Raw genomic sequence first — 17,345 nt, 5'->3', positions numbered from 1 at the left:
TGTCAGTAGGGAAAGGAGCAGTAATAACAGTCTCATCATCCGTCCAGTTAATGTAGGCACTGGACTGGTCTGGTGACAGGATGCTTTGGATCCCAGTAGAAGACACAAGGGGTTTCTCCATAGCTTTATTCTCACCTCTACAAAAATTCTATGGAAAGCATACAAAGCGGATACACAGCAGGAAAGAAACACTCACTGCTCCCTTTCCAAACTCATGAGAGACAAAGATGCTGCAGTCACATCCTCAGAGTCTGGGGTACACACTGCCTGACAAGAGGAAGAGATCCTGCACACTGCCTCTGTGATACCACCTCTCTGATGGGCTGAACCCACATTGTATCACGTTGAAGGTATTTGTCAGAACACAAAATTTTAACTCCTTCCTTTGCTCATTGGAAGAAAAAAATGTTTGCCAAAGACTTGATGAGGCCTGACTACCTTAAGCCAGAAAAGCAAACATGTGACTCCTGATGTCAGCAGTAACCCAGACCATTACTCAGAAAAGGAACATACTTTTAGGAGATGAACTAGGGCTGTTGGAAGCTATTTGTCTCATGCGACTTCCATGGCAGCTGAGTGCCACCAGCCGTGAAATGATTGCAGTCTTCCCAAATCCCACATTTCCAGTAATGACAGCTCCCTTGTTCTCTGCTGGGTCAGGATTCTGCAGTTTTTCTTCAATGGCGTGGAACAGCCATTCTCTTCCAACAAACACCGAGTCTGTGGTTATGCTTGGCACCTCAAACAACAGCGGCTTCAGCAAAATGTCCTGAGGCTTATAAGGGATGAAACGAGCTGAAAAGACATGTCAGGGAGGAAAGTTTATTAGAAGAAACTTGACATGCAATCAAGCAGCATGGTTTCAGAAGGTAACATCATTTAGAAGCCTTGTTACTATCAGTCATAATCAGACATTTCATCACGAAAACAATAACATCTGATTGCCTCAGTTCAGGTAATCTCCATAATTTTTGCATGAATTAAATTGTAGAGGAAAGAAGCTACAGGTATAATCTGATTATTTTTTTACAATTGAACTGGATAGTAAGTTGTAGAATCCAAAAAGTTTTCTTAAAAATGCATTAATAATTCTACAAATGGGGAAGCATTTTTTAGAGTGAACTATGTGCTGAGCATCTCAGTGTTAGGTCTTCAAATCTGTAAAGACATTTACAGAGAAACAGAAAAAGGTACAGAGAATAACATAATTTTTCTGTTTAAAAAAACCCCTTAAAGTAATACCAAAAAACCTACTGCCTTGTTTTTCTATACTTTTCAAGTCACAGGATCAGAAGTTACACCTTTGATTACTTTGATCTATACATCTGGGAAACACCTGATGACTTGGGGAAAAATTCCGGTTTGATTCCATAAAATACATTAAAATTTACAGGGATAATAATATTCACCAATAAAATGCTCTAAAGATTCCTTAGTCAAATGTATTGTTACACAACTGCTGTTTCAGCATTAACCTATGACCGTGAAAAGCCATAAATGGAAGAGGGCAGCACAGTATCTACATACGATCCTCAAGACCAGTTTTACTAGGAGTTTACTTAAATTTTTCTGGTTTTATTGTTATTGCTTGTAACAGATGCACACAAATTCAGTCTTGAAACCATAGCATAATGCAGGAAAGAGTAAGTAAGCATCTTATTCGCAGATATGCAGTGACTTGTCAGGAGCATTCTACAGTAACACTGTGGGACAGGGCTGACCTGATCACAGAGCATTCACATTCCAAACTACTGAAGGACTGTATGACTGTGCCAGACAGATGCAGGTGTAAATATCTCTGCCTTTACCTTCCTGCTGCACTTTTCCACCAGCGGTGTTGTGCCAAGGCAAGCGAATTGAAGTTCGTAAAGGAGTATTTCTTTGTCCATCCAAATAACTCAAATCTTCCAATTTGGTTGAACTTGTTGCTAGAGTATTAAAGAACTGAAGCTTATTTTTCTCTCAACACAAGTTACAAAGAGTGTTATTATTTACTACAGTTCTTCATCCACATGTTACTTACAGAGAAGTTTTTCTAGACAATAGCAACAAAGTCATTCATGTTGTAACATTTACAAAATGCATTTCACTCAAGTTCACTAAGATTTAATTGGGTTTTTCCCCATTTAAATGGCACTCAGTTCTCCCATTGAGAGAGTTTCCTTTTTTACTGTGGGAACAACCACATCAGCGACGTCAGAAGCGTTAGAACAGGTTCAGGTAATACCTGCTAATACAATACATGTCACCAGGCAGAGTCCTGGAATAACTGGTAGACTTTTGAAGTGTTTCAAAAGTCCTGACCTAGTCAATACCTACCAGAAAGCACAGTTACAGCCCTCTGGATGAAGGTGTTAAACAACTTAGGTAATGTTCATCTGTTCAGTTCAGAACATAGGCTTGTTTTTATCCTATAGAGATACTTTTATACTAACGACAAAGATTCAAAAGAAATGTCCTATCATTAAGAAAATCCTTGGTTTTGACCTCAGGACTTTACCTGCAACAGAGTTTGGACGAGGCATTATTAAAGAGCCAGAACTCTGAGCATAAGGAAGGGGACCCTCTCCTGTTGGTACTTCCTTTGGCAAATTCTCAGAAGATCCAATGGCTTCCTCTTCTGCAACTGGTGAACAATTATCTGTTCTTCGGTCACGACTGATGCCTTGATGTTTTCCAGCTCTGAGACTCCCATCCTTACTCCATTCTAAACTGGATCCACTACGATCATCATTTTCTGACGAACTTGTTATAGTGGCTGAAAAAGAGGAAAAAAACCCAAGTAAAGTCAGAAGAATATTACACATTAGAATTTTCATTCTCAAATGGCATTGTGAAACATAAATGACAAAATTTCAGTGTTGTTCATAGGTCTGCAGCTTCAGCCTTGCAGGATGGTGGGGTACTCGTACAACTCTGAATTCTTCCAGCTGAGGCTCACACTCATAAGAAATATAAGATTGGATGCTTCAATTCAACAGCTTGTATTCTAAGAAATACTAATAATATGGACATACAATTTAGAGGCAGTAGAAGAAAAAAACCCAACTTTTCGGGCACTCCATTAATCTCTGCACACACTTAGATTGTACGTCAATATGACAAATTTATTTCATTTTTATTGTTGCATCAAAAAAATCTGGTTCCTCCTGAAGCATTCAATCTTTAGAACTCTGATTCCTCTTGGAGGGAAACGCAGCAAAAGGAAACTTGGGTGCTCAAGATTTCCATACTGACACAGCAGCAAGGATCCAGCAAAGCATTAATTTTGGCCAGCAGCCCAATCTTTTCTCCTACTTAGCTCCTTGCTGAGGATTAAAACCTGCCTTTACTACTATTATGTCAAACTCAATAGAAGCAAAGAAGAATTCAGTTACAGCAGTAAAAGACTGGAAAACTAAAGGAAACCTGAACTGTAAGTAAAAAAGAGGAAAATGGAGAAAAGACTGATTTCCCATCAGTCTGCTGGTCTGGAAAAAATAGTGGGAGTAGAAATACAAAGGAGGCCCACATAACTAGCATGAAAGCGCAAGATATTTTCATGGGTGGATGAACCCTGCCAAAGACATTAGAAAACATATACTTGCTAAGTGTAATTTAAAATGTGCATGTGCTAATAAGAGATTTGAATGCACAAACATACTTGCATATAAAAACCAAAAGCACAGGTCACTTAGCAGAAAGGTGCTTCTTCCTTCCCTTCTTGGTTTCATGCCTTTAGAGATATAAGGTATGCTGCCCTGGGTAGCCAAGAGACAGAGGGTGTTCAAATTTTCCTGGGATTTGAGACATGAACAGGAGCTCTGCAGAAGAGCAGCAGATGATTTTCATGCAGTCCCGCAGCCATGAACTGCACGTACTTGACTGAAGGAACACAAGGGAGTTCCCCCTGCTCTTGCACTCATACACTCATCCTTCCTTTTCAGTAGGTCAATAAGCAACTTTTATCACTGTTCTAAAATACCTTCTTTAAAATACTGGTACTTACAAGATTATACAATAATGATGTTGTCATGCCAGTACACTATTTTAAACAAACATGAGGCCATTCTGACCTTATTGAGAACATGGACATACTCTTGGACTATTTCAAGCTTGTCAACCATGGCTAGTATGTTCATATCAGTATCTACATTTGTGCTCTTTTCCCAAAAATAACAATTCTGCGATATCCTTTCCTTTGCATCAAGGTGTTCATGCTATCTCAAAACTAGATCCTACACGAAGCTGACCACATACCAATCTGACATGGAAGGAGTACACAGAATCATTTTCTTCAACTGAAACACTGAAGTTTTATACAGGAGTCTTTTGACCCATGACAAACAATGTCTCTTAGGGTAACTGATCAGTAAAAATTATTTATACTGAGCTGGTTGGTACAAGGAGCTTGTAACAGTTGGGCTGAGAGGGTGGCTGCCTCCAATGGTCAGTGACTCCCCACACAAGATGCACATATACCTTCAACTCAGCCATCTTTTAACAGAGGATCACACAATTTCATCTCTTCCACAATGTTCCATATTAGCTTCATTTTCATGCCAGTTACTCAAAAATCTGCAGTGTTTTGAAACAGTTTCATTTAGGCTATTCTCATAAGAAATCACATCAATTATCGTTTCCTAAGCTGGAAATTAAACCAACTTCAAGCTCTGCTGTGCTTCACCATTATGAAAAGCACTGTTAAGACCTCTAGAATGGAAAAGAAAAAAGGCATGAGAAAACAAGGAATGGAGAAAACCAGAGGAAATTAATTATTTCAAAGGAAAAAGTGGAGAAATTAGAACTGCACCAGGAAAACAAAAGAAGTGAAATGCACGCCTAACAACAGCAGCTGTTGTAGCCAAGAACAGGATTTCGATCTTTCAAAATGGGATCCACAGACAGTGTAAACAGAACACAGTGACATAAAGCAGCTGTTCAGACTTGTACAATTAAGAGGAAAGTAATTTCTCCTACCTGTACTGCTAATGAAAATGCTCACCTATAATCCCACTGTCCTTGCTCTCCAGGGTGGAGCTGGGGGTGCTGATGGTGCCGCAGGGACTGCCCTTGTTGGCTGCTGCTTTGCCAGCGCAGCTGTTGAGGGTTGAGCAGGGACTGTCAGTGCTGGGCGATGTCGTGCTGCTGGTGAGGGTGGAACAGGGACTCACTCCTTGGCTGGCAACTGCACACTGCCGTGGGAAGAACAAGAAACACTTACTGCACACCAGGCTGGACACTTGGGCTGAAAACTAGAGACCTTGAGGTGAGGTAGAATAAGAGCAAAGTGAAGAACCCATTTTTCAAGTAAAAATGTCAAGAAGTAAAGCCTTGTCTAGACTGGGAATCTTAATCTTTCACATTACTCTTAAAAAGTAACTGCTGAAGAAAAAAGGGAATTTCACAGTTCAGTGAAAGAGCTGCAGTCAGGCAGATTTCTTTTCTATTTAAAACTTTACTGGATACTCCTCCCCTCCACCTCTTGTATTTACTCTTTGAGTTGAAAAAATCTGGAACTGCAGTCTTATTAATTTTTCACTATCAATGTGAAGACCCAAACTGATGCACTAAGGTTTAGGAGGGCTGGGACTAAAAGTGGAGAGAGTAAGGGGAAGGAGCAGAGGTTGGTAGTTACTGTGAAGTTTTAGTTAGCAGGTGAGTTTCATGTGGATAGTAGCTGCTTGCTTCTCTCCAGTCCGAAATTACAGAGAAGGACTGTCTGACAGAACTTCTCAGGAAGAAACAAACACACCCCTCTCCCCAGGCATGCTCCCATTTTAACAAAACACTGGCCTTCTCCATTCTTGGAAATCACTGAAAACAGAAGGCAAAAATTTCCTCCTAAATACTAAAAGCAGAGAGAATTCTAGAAGCTATTCACAGTCACAGCAGATTAGAGTTAACCTCCAGAAATGGTAAGTCTATCCAGTTTGTGTTTTTTGAAACTGCAAATTTATCTTGCATTCTTGAAAACAAACACTTGTTAAAATTAAAAGTCCAGTTCTATAGCTATATCTCTATTAAAAGAGATGGTATTTAGTATCGAGGTATCAGGTGACTGCAACTACCAAATAGAGGAAATAACTAGTCTTCTCTGAAACAGGATGAACATTAAGTATATTATATTCCATTATCCTACCATAACTTCGCTTTTCTCTTCCATGTGAGCAGAAGTCGAGATCCCTTCTCCCAGTAAAAACCCCAGTCTTGTCATCAATTCTTGTGCTGCAGGAGAACAGCTTGAATCTTTGTCAGGCTTTGCTTTGGATTGGAAGGAAAAAAGTTGAAGGTTAGAGTCTTATATTTGGAAACTGTTAAAAGAGGTAGTAAAGTACAACCAAATTGTCCGTCTGACTTTTAATTGCTGGTGGGTCATGGATCCTCTGCATAACTGCACAAATCTAGGGGAGGAAAAACCCACCTGCCAGTCAAACCAGAAATGTTTAAGTGCAATCAGTTCATCATTGGACTGATGAGTGACATAACACAACAATTCTTCTAATAGCAGTATTAAGCTCAATGCTCTAAAAGCTTAGCGGCAAGCTGAAATTCTACTTCTGTCATATAAAAAACCTGGAGAGAAGTTAATAACACAGATGTTTTGTAATCTCACAGTTAACACTAGAACTAGTACCATACATTTTTGTTTTGCTTGCTATGCAAAAGATGTGACACCAGTTCTGAACGTCCCAGCTCTTCTGGTGCAAAGATATTTAATTTTATCAGTACAGTGCTTTGAAATGTTTTCTGGCATCCAACAGACAGAACAACAAACAATTCAAAATGAAGCAACTTGCAAAAAAAAGCAGCCAAGCACAGCTCTGCCCTGGCACATACTCTTGCTAATGGAATCTCACAAACAAGCATTTCCAGCCATTTTCCTTCTTTGATGCCAGATGTCTGGCATCATCCACCAACCTGTGACCATCTGCTCTGACAGGAACATTTACAGGGCATTTATTTCTTTTGTCCATTATTATAAAAGAAAATACATAGCCTGTCCCATCCTCAGGTATAAACAGCTAATTAAATAAGGAGCATCATTGTACCACTTGGAGAACCAGCTCCCAGCAGGAGCTGTTACCCCAGAACTGCCAAGGGGGACACTGAGGAGCAGCTGCACGGCCACTTCCCAGCCAGCACACCAGGGCTGCTGGTGCCAACCCACACTGCTGGGAGTCAGCAAGGACACCCAAACAGCTCTAGCACTTCAACTTTTGGAGATGTTGTGCAACAAACGATTCCCAACTGCTATAGAGCGCCTCAGCGGGCAAGGGAAGTAGGTGCCCAGACTTACAGATGAATTTTAGGAGAGGAGAAACAAGACCCTCAGCTGCAGCACCTTCCGCACCACCACCGAGAGGAGCTGGGGTGAGGGGAGAACCCACAAAAAATCCCAGCTGAATTGTCCCTTGGCCTTCCCTTCACAGTGTCACTGAGCCAGACAGTGTCAGGACAATCTTTACTCTCTGTGAGGAGCATATGGGTCTCTAACCATGTAAGACACAGCTGACACCCAGTGGTACCTGCAAACAGCACATCTTTCCCCAAGCTGCAGACTGGAAAAGAAATACAGAAAATAACAACTGTAACAACTGTAACTGAACAGCCTGACCATAGCACCACTTCAACAATGGCCTAATTTTATGAGTGACATAAACCCCAATGTTTGCAAACATGAGCAGTTTACTAGTCAATCCTCTGTCTTTATTTCGCTCCAGCTCAATGCCTACTTGAATGCATGTATTTCTTAATTTTGCGGACAGCTTGAGGTTTTTTACTCTTCAAGACAGATTCTCACTTAATCCCAAAAGAAAGAAGTCTATGAAAGTAGATAGCAAAAGTTTTTTTATCTCAGAATTTTTACAAATCAACAGGCCTTCAAATATTTGCCTGGAAAATATATTTCCTCTTAAAAATAGCCATTTTAAAGATTACAATTAATCTTTAAGTCACAATCGTGGAAACTACAGTTTGTGAAATCAACATCTTCATTCTTCTCTCAAAATTACAAACCTTATTACTGTTATTATTATTATTATTAAATTATAATATTTGACAAGTCTGAGTAAATGTTAGGCAGAGTACCAAATTCAGTCAGTAACAGAGATCAAAGCTAAGAGCCTAAGGTGTTCAACCCAGCATCCACTGTTTGATCCTTAAACACCAGAACCTGGTGCTGATCTCCAGCAGCCTCACCATCTGAGAGCACAGCTCCGTGAGAGGAGGAAAATCACAACATGGTCACCTTCAGACTAGGGGGACAAAGACTACATGCTTTCCCAGCTGGACCTACAACTTTAATGCCAGCACCACAAGATGGCTGTGAAGACGAAGGCACAAGAGGGACCAGGGTAACTATACCATATCAAATGGATGGTGAAATTTGAAATAGTTATATTTTTGCTACAAAGTGCCTGTATTTTAGAAAGAAAACACTGGCTTTTTAAACCGTAGTTTCCTTTAAAACTGAAACAAAAGGAAAACAAAAGAATTTTCACCCGGAACATCATCAGTTATAGCCACTGACCTTAATGTGGTTAGTTAAACTGAAACATTAATCTAAAAATACGTGACACATACTGACATACATGTCATGACATTCACTGTAAAAGCCATGCTCTGTCACACACTAGTCAGATTAAACCAACATGAAACTTTCCAAGAATGCCAGTTAACTCTAGGGAGGTGGCTTCTCCCAGCTTTGCCAACACAGGAGTTAACTGTTACCGCCTCTGTCAGCAAATTTTTACAAAACTTCTAAAATGAAGCACTGCAAGGAATGCAATGCTACACACTTGAGTCAAATTATAATTAAAAACAAGTTCAGAAAAATGCCAGAAGGCCTTTGCTCTGTGGCAGTCACCAACACCAGGACATCACTTTGCCTGCAGTGCATGACCAGCCCCAAGAACTCAGACAGCTCTAAAGATAAGGTAGGTGTAACGGCAAGCACCTCCTCCTTGCAAAACACTGCTCCCAACACAGAATGGAATTTCTCATCCTATAGCTCATTAGCGCACACTGTGTGAAGCGGCAGCGACGCTGACGTGGCAGGACAGCCGAGCAGACACTCACCGTTCGCGCCGGCCTCTCCTGGCTCCGACCCCTTCCGCAGCGGCAGGGCTGCCTCACCTGGCACTCTGGGGCTTTCCACATACTTGGGCTTCCTGACCGGACCTGCAATGGGAATAAGCTGAGCGTATCTAACCCTTTCCAGATGGACCACAAGCTTCCTATGTCCTGTATCCTCTATGATGTAAAAAAACCAGAGAAATTATTTCTCACACACACAGCTGGTATCACAAAGATCAGCGAGCTGCTGCACTTCCACTCTTGTGAGAAACACAGGCTCTGGGCTTTTCAGAACACAAAGTCTGCTAGAAAACAAACCCAATGTATGTGGTGTCTAAACTGCATACTGCATGTTACCCCAGTAGCTGGTCTCCCTCCTCAGTGCTGATGTGTAACTCAGGACTACACCTCAGGCTCTCAACTGTTCTCCACCTGCTCTGCACTTCCCACACTAACAGAGCAAAACCCCTTCAGGGAGCAGAGGGACTGTGGGCCTGATTCCAACTGTCCCACATTGCCCTTGATAAAGGGGCTTTCCCCTTCTGCAGTTAGGGTCTTCAAAAAGCATCCTTCTCCTTGGCTCAGAATTCAAGGGCACACCAAAGCTCTCTCACACTTTGTTTATTAAAACCTCACCCTATATGTAGGCTGTGGCACATTAAGCATCCTATCTTTCCTTTTGGCAGCAGCCTCAGATGCTACATTACGTCTCTGAAAACTACATTGATTTCTTGCTCATTTTCCTGAGCACTTTAAGACTCATGACTGCTTTTAAGGACAAGTTGCATCTCTCCTCTGTGATCTCAGGCTCCCAGGGTCACAGTGCCACAGAGCTGGGAAGGCCTGGCCACCCCATCACAGGGTAACATGCATCATTTGCCCAGAACAATCTGGGTGGACCCATCTGCTCTTTCAGATTTCCACCTAGAAGTGCAATATGGGAACATGGTGACAACCTAATTTCTAAGCTAAGAAATACTGGGCAGGAAGTGTCAGTCCTACACGAACACATATTTGCGTCTCTAGTAGAGATTCTTGAGTCGATTTCACTTTTTACACCAACAGCTCGGCACCAACACCAGAGGGGGCTCTTCCAATGCTACTGTCTAACAAAAATAAGGGGCATTGGTCCTGGCAAAAGCAGCTAAAAACACATTCTCTTGAAACAAAATCACATTCCTTAAGGAGACAATAGTCCACACCTGTCATCTGTAAGCATAAGTATAATCAAACATATCCAAGTTGGACAACAAAAGCACTCATTCTAAAAGAACAAAAAAACCCCAAAACGTGTAGCAGTTGTAAAATTAGATCAGCATGGAAATATCTTCAGGATCTATGTTTAACACTTGTGCTTTAAGCTATGGAGGAGGCACTTTACTGAATTTTGATCCTCACAAACTGCTGTGGAAATGACTTACAGTGCCTACAAACCTGATATACAACATTGGAACAAGTAGGAGAATTCGTGGTAAATTTATTTTCATGCACTAATCTAAAACAGGACACATGAATTAATCCTTGGATGAAAAGGACCCATTTAAATGTGAACTGCATCTGCAGAACAGCAGCTCTTTTCCAGAAGTGTAAGATGGCTGAATCAGGTCTGACGGAAGGTTCATCCAGGACAGGGCTTTATCAGCAGCAAACTGCAGAAGAATCTAAGTAAGGGAAAACACACTCCCTGCTGTGCTCTCGTCACTACTGCTAAGTGCCTTATCATTTCCGGAGGCAGAAGTGGTCACTTGCTCTTTAAGAGCTCTAGATGGATTTTTCTTCCAAGAGCTAACCCCAGCCTTTCTTTCACAACCTGCAATATCTGCAGGTGAACACAACACTGCTGGACACAGTAACTACATTGTCTTCATTTCAATGCAATTGCCTTTTTTCCAGGGGGACAAATACCAGTCCAGTCTATTACCATGACTTCTCCTTCAGTGCCATTCCACACTGACCGTCACTCCTGCAGCCTGTTCTAGCTCTGTCCTAAATCTACTGCAGATTTTTAAAGTTGGTATCACCAGAGTTACACCAGTCTCCTCCCAAAGAGGACAAACTACAATTTATACAACTCCATAACTATATATTTTTAAAGTCATCTATTGCTTTGCTAGTAATTCTTAATGCTTTTTTGACTGCAGAAGAGCTGATTCCTCAGAAGATCGTTGTAACTTGTGCACCTCCATCCTTTCCCTCCCATCAGCACTAAGTGGATCTGTAGCTGTACTGATCCTGGGGATTGCCCAATGCAGGCGCAGGACCTTGGAGCTCAGACAGCTTAGTGCACACAGGGGGAACAGCCCCCCACAGCTCCCAAGGGTAGGGCACAGAACTGCAGCCTGAGATGAAACCAGTTCTCTGACCTAGTCTAGCCTCAAGAATCAGGTATGAGGATTAATTTGCTTACTAATTAGAAGTTTTAATTGAAGTTTAATTTCAAAACGTACTAAAGTTCTGTTGTACGTTTATGCAAGACTCTCCCAGCAGTCACCTCTGGCATTCACTGATGGAAATTCACTGATTTCAAAGGAAATCTTTCTCTGTTCAAGCATTATTGTATCATTAACCTAAGGCAGCAAACATTTTTTTCAAGTGCAGGAGCAACATCTTTCACTCATATCTTAAACTCCACAATCGTTTTTTTTGGAACATCCCTTATAAATCAGTATTTTCATTCTTTTCGTTCAGCCTCCTAAATCAGACTATAATCAATTATTACCCCTTTAAGACAACAAATACCAATTTAGCTGCACACCTGTAAGATTGCCAATCCAAACAGTGTTCCATTCTAGCTTTGTAGTAGAAGATAACTCAACTTACTGTGACAGTTTTTCATGTACCGCTCCCCTGCCCAGGATTGTCCTGCTGACAACTTTTTCTTAGTTCTGTTTGTTTCTGCTCTTCTATCCACCTTTTCCTCAACTAACTATTTTGTTTAGGAAGTTTCTGATTCCAAACGAACTGACAGGTTTAGTATGCCAGTGATTTCAAGCTCCCTAGTGATTTCAGATGTAATTTCTCTCCTTGCTTTTTTTATAGCTAGAGTTGAGCACTGAACTGGGGCCAGAAACACTCGTAAATGCTGAGCTCTCCTCACAGAGCAGAGCTCCCACCTCCTATGCAAACAGATAAAGCACAGTGTATGTCTGTCTGTCTGTCCCTGACCCAAGGACTGTGCAGCTCTCCCTGTCCCCACGAGCTGTGCACACACCTGCTCTCACGCTGCAGTCCTGGTGAGCCCACACACCAGGCCAGGGACACTCGCTGGTACCAGTGGGGACAGGCTGTGCTCCCAGCATGGAGGGACTGAGAAGCTCAGGCTTCAGCCTGGAGATGACCCGGGGCCAGCAAGCCAGAGCGAGAGGATCAGGATGGGACACCAGAGCTCTGAGCAGCAGTTTCAAGAGACACCAAACCCAGAGTGCTGTCCTGGACCAGGCACTTCCCAATCAATCTGTGTGTTCCCAACAGATCCCGAGAACTTGCTAAGCGTTAAGGTACCTGAGTGCTTTTCTCATGGGCCACCTGAGAACTGATAATTATGCACAGAACAAATACGCCTATGATTGAACAAAATCCTCTTAATCCAAAGGGACAGAATGAAAACACTGCTCTCCCCACAGCACTTCTGCAGCTAATCGACACCCGCAAAAGCATCCTCCTGAGTCATCTGGAGTGGAAAACTACACAAGTATACAACTCTCACAGAAGAAATCATTCCAAGCATAACATTCTTTTCCCATCACTGAAATTTTAATTAAAGAAGAGAAACTAAAAAAAAAAACTGAAGCAACCTAGAATGTAAAACAACCTTCTAAATTAGCAAATGGTCATATGAGTAAAAATGTGTCTGACAGGAAGGGGGGGGAAGTACTTTTCCATTATTTTAAATTGAACAGTTTCTGTTTGGACTTATATACGGCTTGAATGTAAATTTACAAACTGGCCTTACAATTTGTCTATTGCTGTTGTTGCTGTTTTTCATATGGTCCTACTGCTAAATGGCAAATTACTGGAATTTACTATGTTGTTCAAAATGTTTGCAATACCTTCTGCTTAACAAGACACAGTCTAAGATTATTTTAAGCCCCATCTATCGATGAGTGTGCAACTTTCTAAAAAGGTAAGAAAATTAAGTCTAAAACATACTTTCATCATTAGATAGATCACTTTTGGTGGATTGCTGGTTTTCCAACAGTTTGATGTGATGGATAACCAGATGGCGAGTGAATGAAGCATTAATAGAAGGAATAAATTTACTCCAGTCCCAAGAAAAATACTAACACATTTTAAAGAAATGACAAAGGACAGCAATACTTGTGGCTCACACAGGAGCAAAGCCAAGCAGAAGTGCCATCAGAACAAAAAAGCAAACCCAAAATTACACCTCTGAAGCTACAGAGCAACACACACTTGGAAAAATGCAGAAAGGGCAATGAAAGGAAGAGCAGTAAGAACAACTTGTAACTAAATTACCTTACATGTAGCATTTTTCTGCTCTAGACATCACCAACTTGAGTCTAAGTCTGTGAAACAGTCTGAATGTCAACACCAGTTACCCAAAACCATAAAATACTAAATAGTGCATTTTTTACTGCAGAATGTTCTTCCATGCAGTATTTAACCATGAAAACCAATTTTTATCCACGCATCATACAAACATAAGATCAGCAAACAGAGATGCAGGAGCAGATAAACATCAGCCAGAGCAGACAAATTTCCTGGAAAAGCAGGAATGCACTGAGAACGAAGCCCTCAAACACAAATGTTTTCATGAACATTAGTGCAAGTTAGTATTAATTAACTACAACTTCTAGTTTTTAATTTGTAACTGTGAAACAGTATCAGAAAAATCCATTTTTAATCTACTAATCAAAAATTTTAACTAGAACAACTCAGACTCAAGAAAAAAACTATGAAGAACTCTTCACTAAAATCCGAGTATCTCATAGTGAGCATACTCTTTAATCATTACCATTGAGAATACAGACAGTGTATTGTTTCAGTCTAACAGCCACTAAACAGAATTTTATTTCAGGGAAATAAATTATGCAAGGATATCACCTGATATATACCTGACCATCAACATGCCAGGGTTGTATGAACAGAACAAAGGCAGAATCAATAACCATGTGGCAAGGGACAATCTTTTCTTCTGCCCTATTACAGTTTCAAAGACTTCAAAAAAATATTAACGATATTAATCTACACCAAAAACCACATCTCTAAGTAGTTGCTTTGTCTTCATCTGTAAACTGAGAGGACTGAAATTAGAATTTTGTTCTACTATTGTTAGACAACTTCATCACTACAACTCGACTTCAGAACACTACTTCAGCTTCCTGTGCAATCCTTTCTTCTTTCACTCACCATATCCTGAAAGATCTGTAACTTGCTGTCATGCTACTGAAACAGAGAGCTTTGAAACCAGGACATTGGTATAATCCTTGTTACTACCCTTGTCCCAGATACCAGACAGCTAATTTATATTAAATCATCTTCCATTAGCTAGAGTTTGGTGAAAGTCAAAGGAATAGCACAATGTTTCTGTCAACCTCCTACCACCTGGTTAGGTCTTTGTACAAAATAATGACACATAAATGCCAGTGCATTCCCAGCACTGTAACATCTCAGGAAAGTCTTTTCCCTTGGCTGTGGATCACAGTGGAATGACTTTGCAGTCATCAGGAATATGGTTCTTCGGTCATGACTTATCAACTGTTCAGCATTTTCTGTGCTGACAAATCCCAGCTTTTGAACTCAGTTCCCAGACCTTAAAAACTCAAACCTGTTGAGTGTCTCCACAGGCAATAGGAATATGGACAGTTTCACTTGCCTCTCCCACTCTGACTCAAGTGAACCCAAGTGATGCCAGTGTGCTGGAATGATTTCTATGCACAGAATGCTGATAAAAGGAGCCCGATGGAGCCCCATATTTAGCCTGGGTCACATACCAGTGTGTAGGCACCACTGAGGACACAACTGCTGAAAATGAACAACTTTCTTGTCACTTCCACAGCAATTTATCTATTAATACATTTGTGTATGGAGATACAAGTAAAATAAATGAACTGTAAAAGCCGCAAACAACACTCACTCTTACACAGTCACTAACACATGCACAAACAAAGGTTTCTGCAGCAGTCCTCTACCTGATACACTAACCATAAATAACCAGTTGTAATCATATTCAGACACTTCAGTGTAAGTATTTACAACACCAATTAGAATAAATTTTTGCCACATGAAATAATACATTCTCTTTAATAACCAATTACTTTTTTAGCCTGGAAACTGCACTGCTCTTGCTGCAAAAGTTTAATAGGATTTTATTATGTTATTTTATGCAACATTTATCAATAACTGAGTTAACATGTTATGAAGATTTTAGGTGCTCATTGTTTCATCTTACCTGGAGACTTCTTGTTTGCTCTTGCCTGCATCAGATAGGACTGGCGTGGCAGCAGAGGCGAGGACGGCAGTGACATTGAGACTCCTTTGGCCAAGTTCGTTCTGTAAGTGTCCTGGGAGCCTGGCTGGTCACCAGTGGGGAAATCTGCATTGTGGCCAGATGTTGATGTAACCTGCAAGGCATTCTCTGGGCAGCAGTCACCTGCTAAAAATAAAATTTTGTCATCATTAGGTGATGTGCCAAAATAAACAGCCTAGAGTTGCATTGAAATTGAAGTATTTAACACAGGAAAACATTTGACAGTAACAGTTGAGCATGACTCGCCCTACTGTGCTCCCTCCACTGCAGAATCCAGATAACCACTGGGAAAATGTAAATACACAACTAAGCAACGGTTTAATTTAATGTAATGAAGACAAAAAGGGGGAAGAAAAACCTCACTTTCAACAGAGTCAGTACTTTTCAGATTTCGTCCTTAGGGTTAACATCAAGTTTCCTATGAAGATAAAAGTATTTTTCAAGCGAAAAAGGTGTTTTAGCACCACTGAAATAGCCTGAAAGTCAGGACCACCTGAAATATTGTTTACTGAACTAGTTAAAGGAGGGTTGGGCTACCCCTTACATGCAATGAAAAGGTAGATTACTAACAGACACACTCAGAGGTGGGCAGTCTTAAGATTTGTTTTTCCAGTTTCAGTGGGAATAAAGAGGCTAAGGATTTTCTTTCTCTGTTCTTCTGAAAATTAAACTTTAACAACAACCAATTTAAACACAGATTTAACATTGGGGATATTATTCTTTATTTTTCAATACAGAATATGCGAGTTAGCTTCAAAAGGTGTTGAAAACAGAGTAGAATGGTAATGCAGCTAAATATAACTAGAAAATACTGGAATTCTTGTCTTTTTACTAGATACATATCCAGGCTGTAGTTTGGAATTTGTACATATTTCAGGAGGACTGCTGACTCATCCACCTGCAATTCCTTCATTTCTATTTTCCCTTTTATGATGGCACAATCTGTGTAATTCATTGCCTTCTTAGTACATTTTTGCAATTTGAATTAATTTATCCTTCTCTATTGTATATGAAACATTACAACATGGAAGAGAGCTGGATGGAGCTAAATAGTTCTAATCAGTAAGTTTAGAGTATTTGATCATGACAGCAACTGCAAAGATATTATACAGTCAATATACAGAGACACTACTGCATCTTAGCAATTTTTGTTCCAGCAGTACTCTGGTTTTTCTTTTTTCTGATGCTGTGGAGAGCAGGCTCCCATGACTCAAGATTCTGAGAGCAGTATGACTTAAAAGACAAAAATCTAAAATGTGTACCACAGAAATTCCCCTTTTCAATCACTTAATTTCCTAATTTTACAATGAGCCTTTGCACATTACCACTCATATCCCCATGGTGTTCAGACAGAACAGCTCTTTGGAGCAAAACCCATACCTTGAGAAAACCCAACCATACTGGCTTCAGCCTAAGGGTGTTGTATCCTCAGTGATGGTGAATGTGTTTGAACAGTACTGTGTTCTGCTGAAGCAGGAAAACTCCTGTTATAAATGTAAAACAGTTACGAAACTAGGGAATAGCAGACACCTACTAGACAAGTATCATTCCAAAAAAGGAGGAACAGAACCCTGCTTCTCCAGGCCCATTTTAAAAAGCTGTTAACTCAAGGTAACAGACCAACCCCACACTTGGGAGCTCAGAAACCATGCAGACCAGGAATAGCAGAGAACCAGCAGAGCATGTACACCATAGTCCCTGGAATGCTGCCCCAGCTATAGGCACAAACCAGCTCTTCCACTAGAACTCCCCTCGGGGCCCAAGAGCAGCTCCAGTGGAAGGCTGGTGCAGCCCCTGT

The 17,345-nt window shown here is 40.8% G+C and overlaps 1 protein-coding gene across 7 annotated transcripts in view; it reads right to left on the bottom strand.

Moving 5' to 3' along the window:
- The window catches only part of TANC1 (tetratricopeptide repeat, ankyrin repeat and coiled-coil containing 1), a 66,550-nt gene that overhangs the window by 22,491 nt on the left and 26,714 nt on the right, over positions 1-17,345 (bottom strand). For 5 of the 7 annotated variants that reach the window (XR_007204873.1, XM_048309945.1, XM_048309942.1 and 2 more), the window contains exons 3-9: positions 15,470-15,673; positions 9,061-9,162; positions 6,122-6,243; positions 4,985-5,174; positions 2,501-2,758; positions 1,809-1,928; positions 514-795 (exon numbers count right to left, since the gene is read on the bottom strand). Coding sequence is in view for 6 of the 7 variants with exons in the window: in XM_048309945.1 (XP_048165902.1) it covers positions 514-795; positions 1,809-1,928; positions 2,501-2,758; positions 4,985-5,174; positions 6,122-6,243; positions 9,061-9,162; positions 15,470-15,673 (1,278 nt within the window). In the remaining variant the exon portion in view is untranslated. The remainder of the gene's footprint in view (positions 1-513; positions 796-1,808; positions 1,929-2,500; positions 2,759-4,984; positions 5,175-6,121; positions 6,244-9,060; positions 9,163-15,469; positions 15,674-17,345) is intronic. The other 2 variants (XM_048309943.1, XM_048309944.1) reach the window with 2 other exon arrangements.

This window comes from Corvus hawaiiensis, chromosome 7, assembly GCF_020740725.1.
Source record: "Corvus hawaiiensis isolate bCorHaw1 chromosome 7, bCorHaw1.pri.cur, whole genome shotgun sequence".
Taxonomy (NCBI): domain Eukaryota; kingdom Metazoa; phylum Chordata; class Aves; order Passeriformes; family Corvidae; genus Corvus; species Corvus hawaiiensis.
This window is presented reverse-complemented; position numbering and strand designations above follow the sequence as displayed.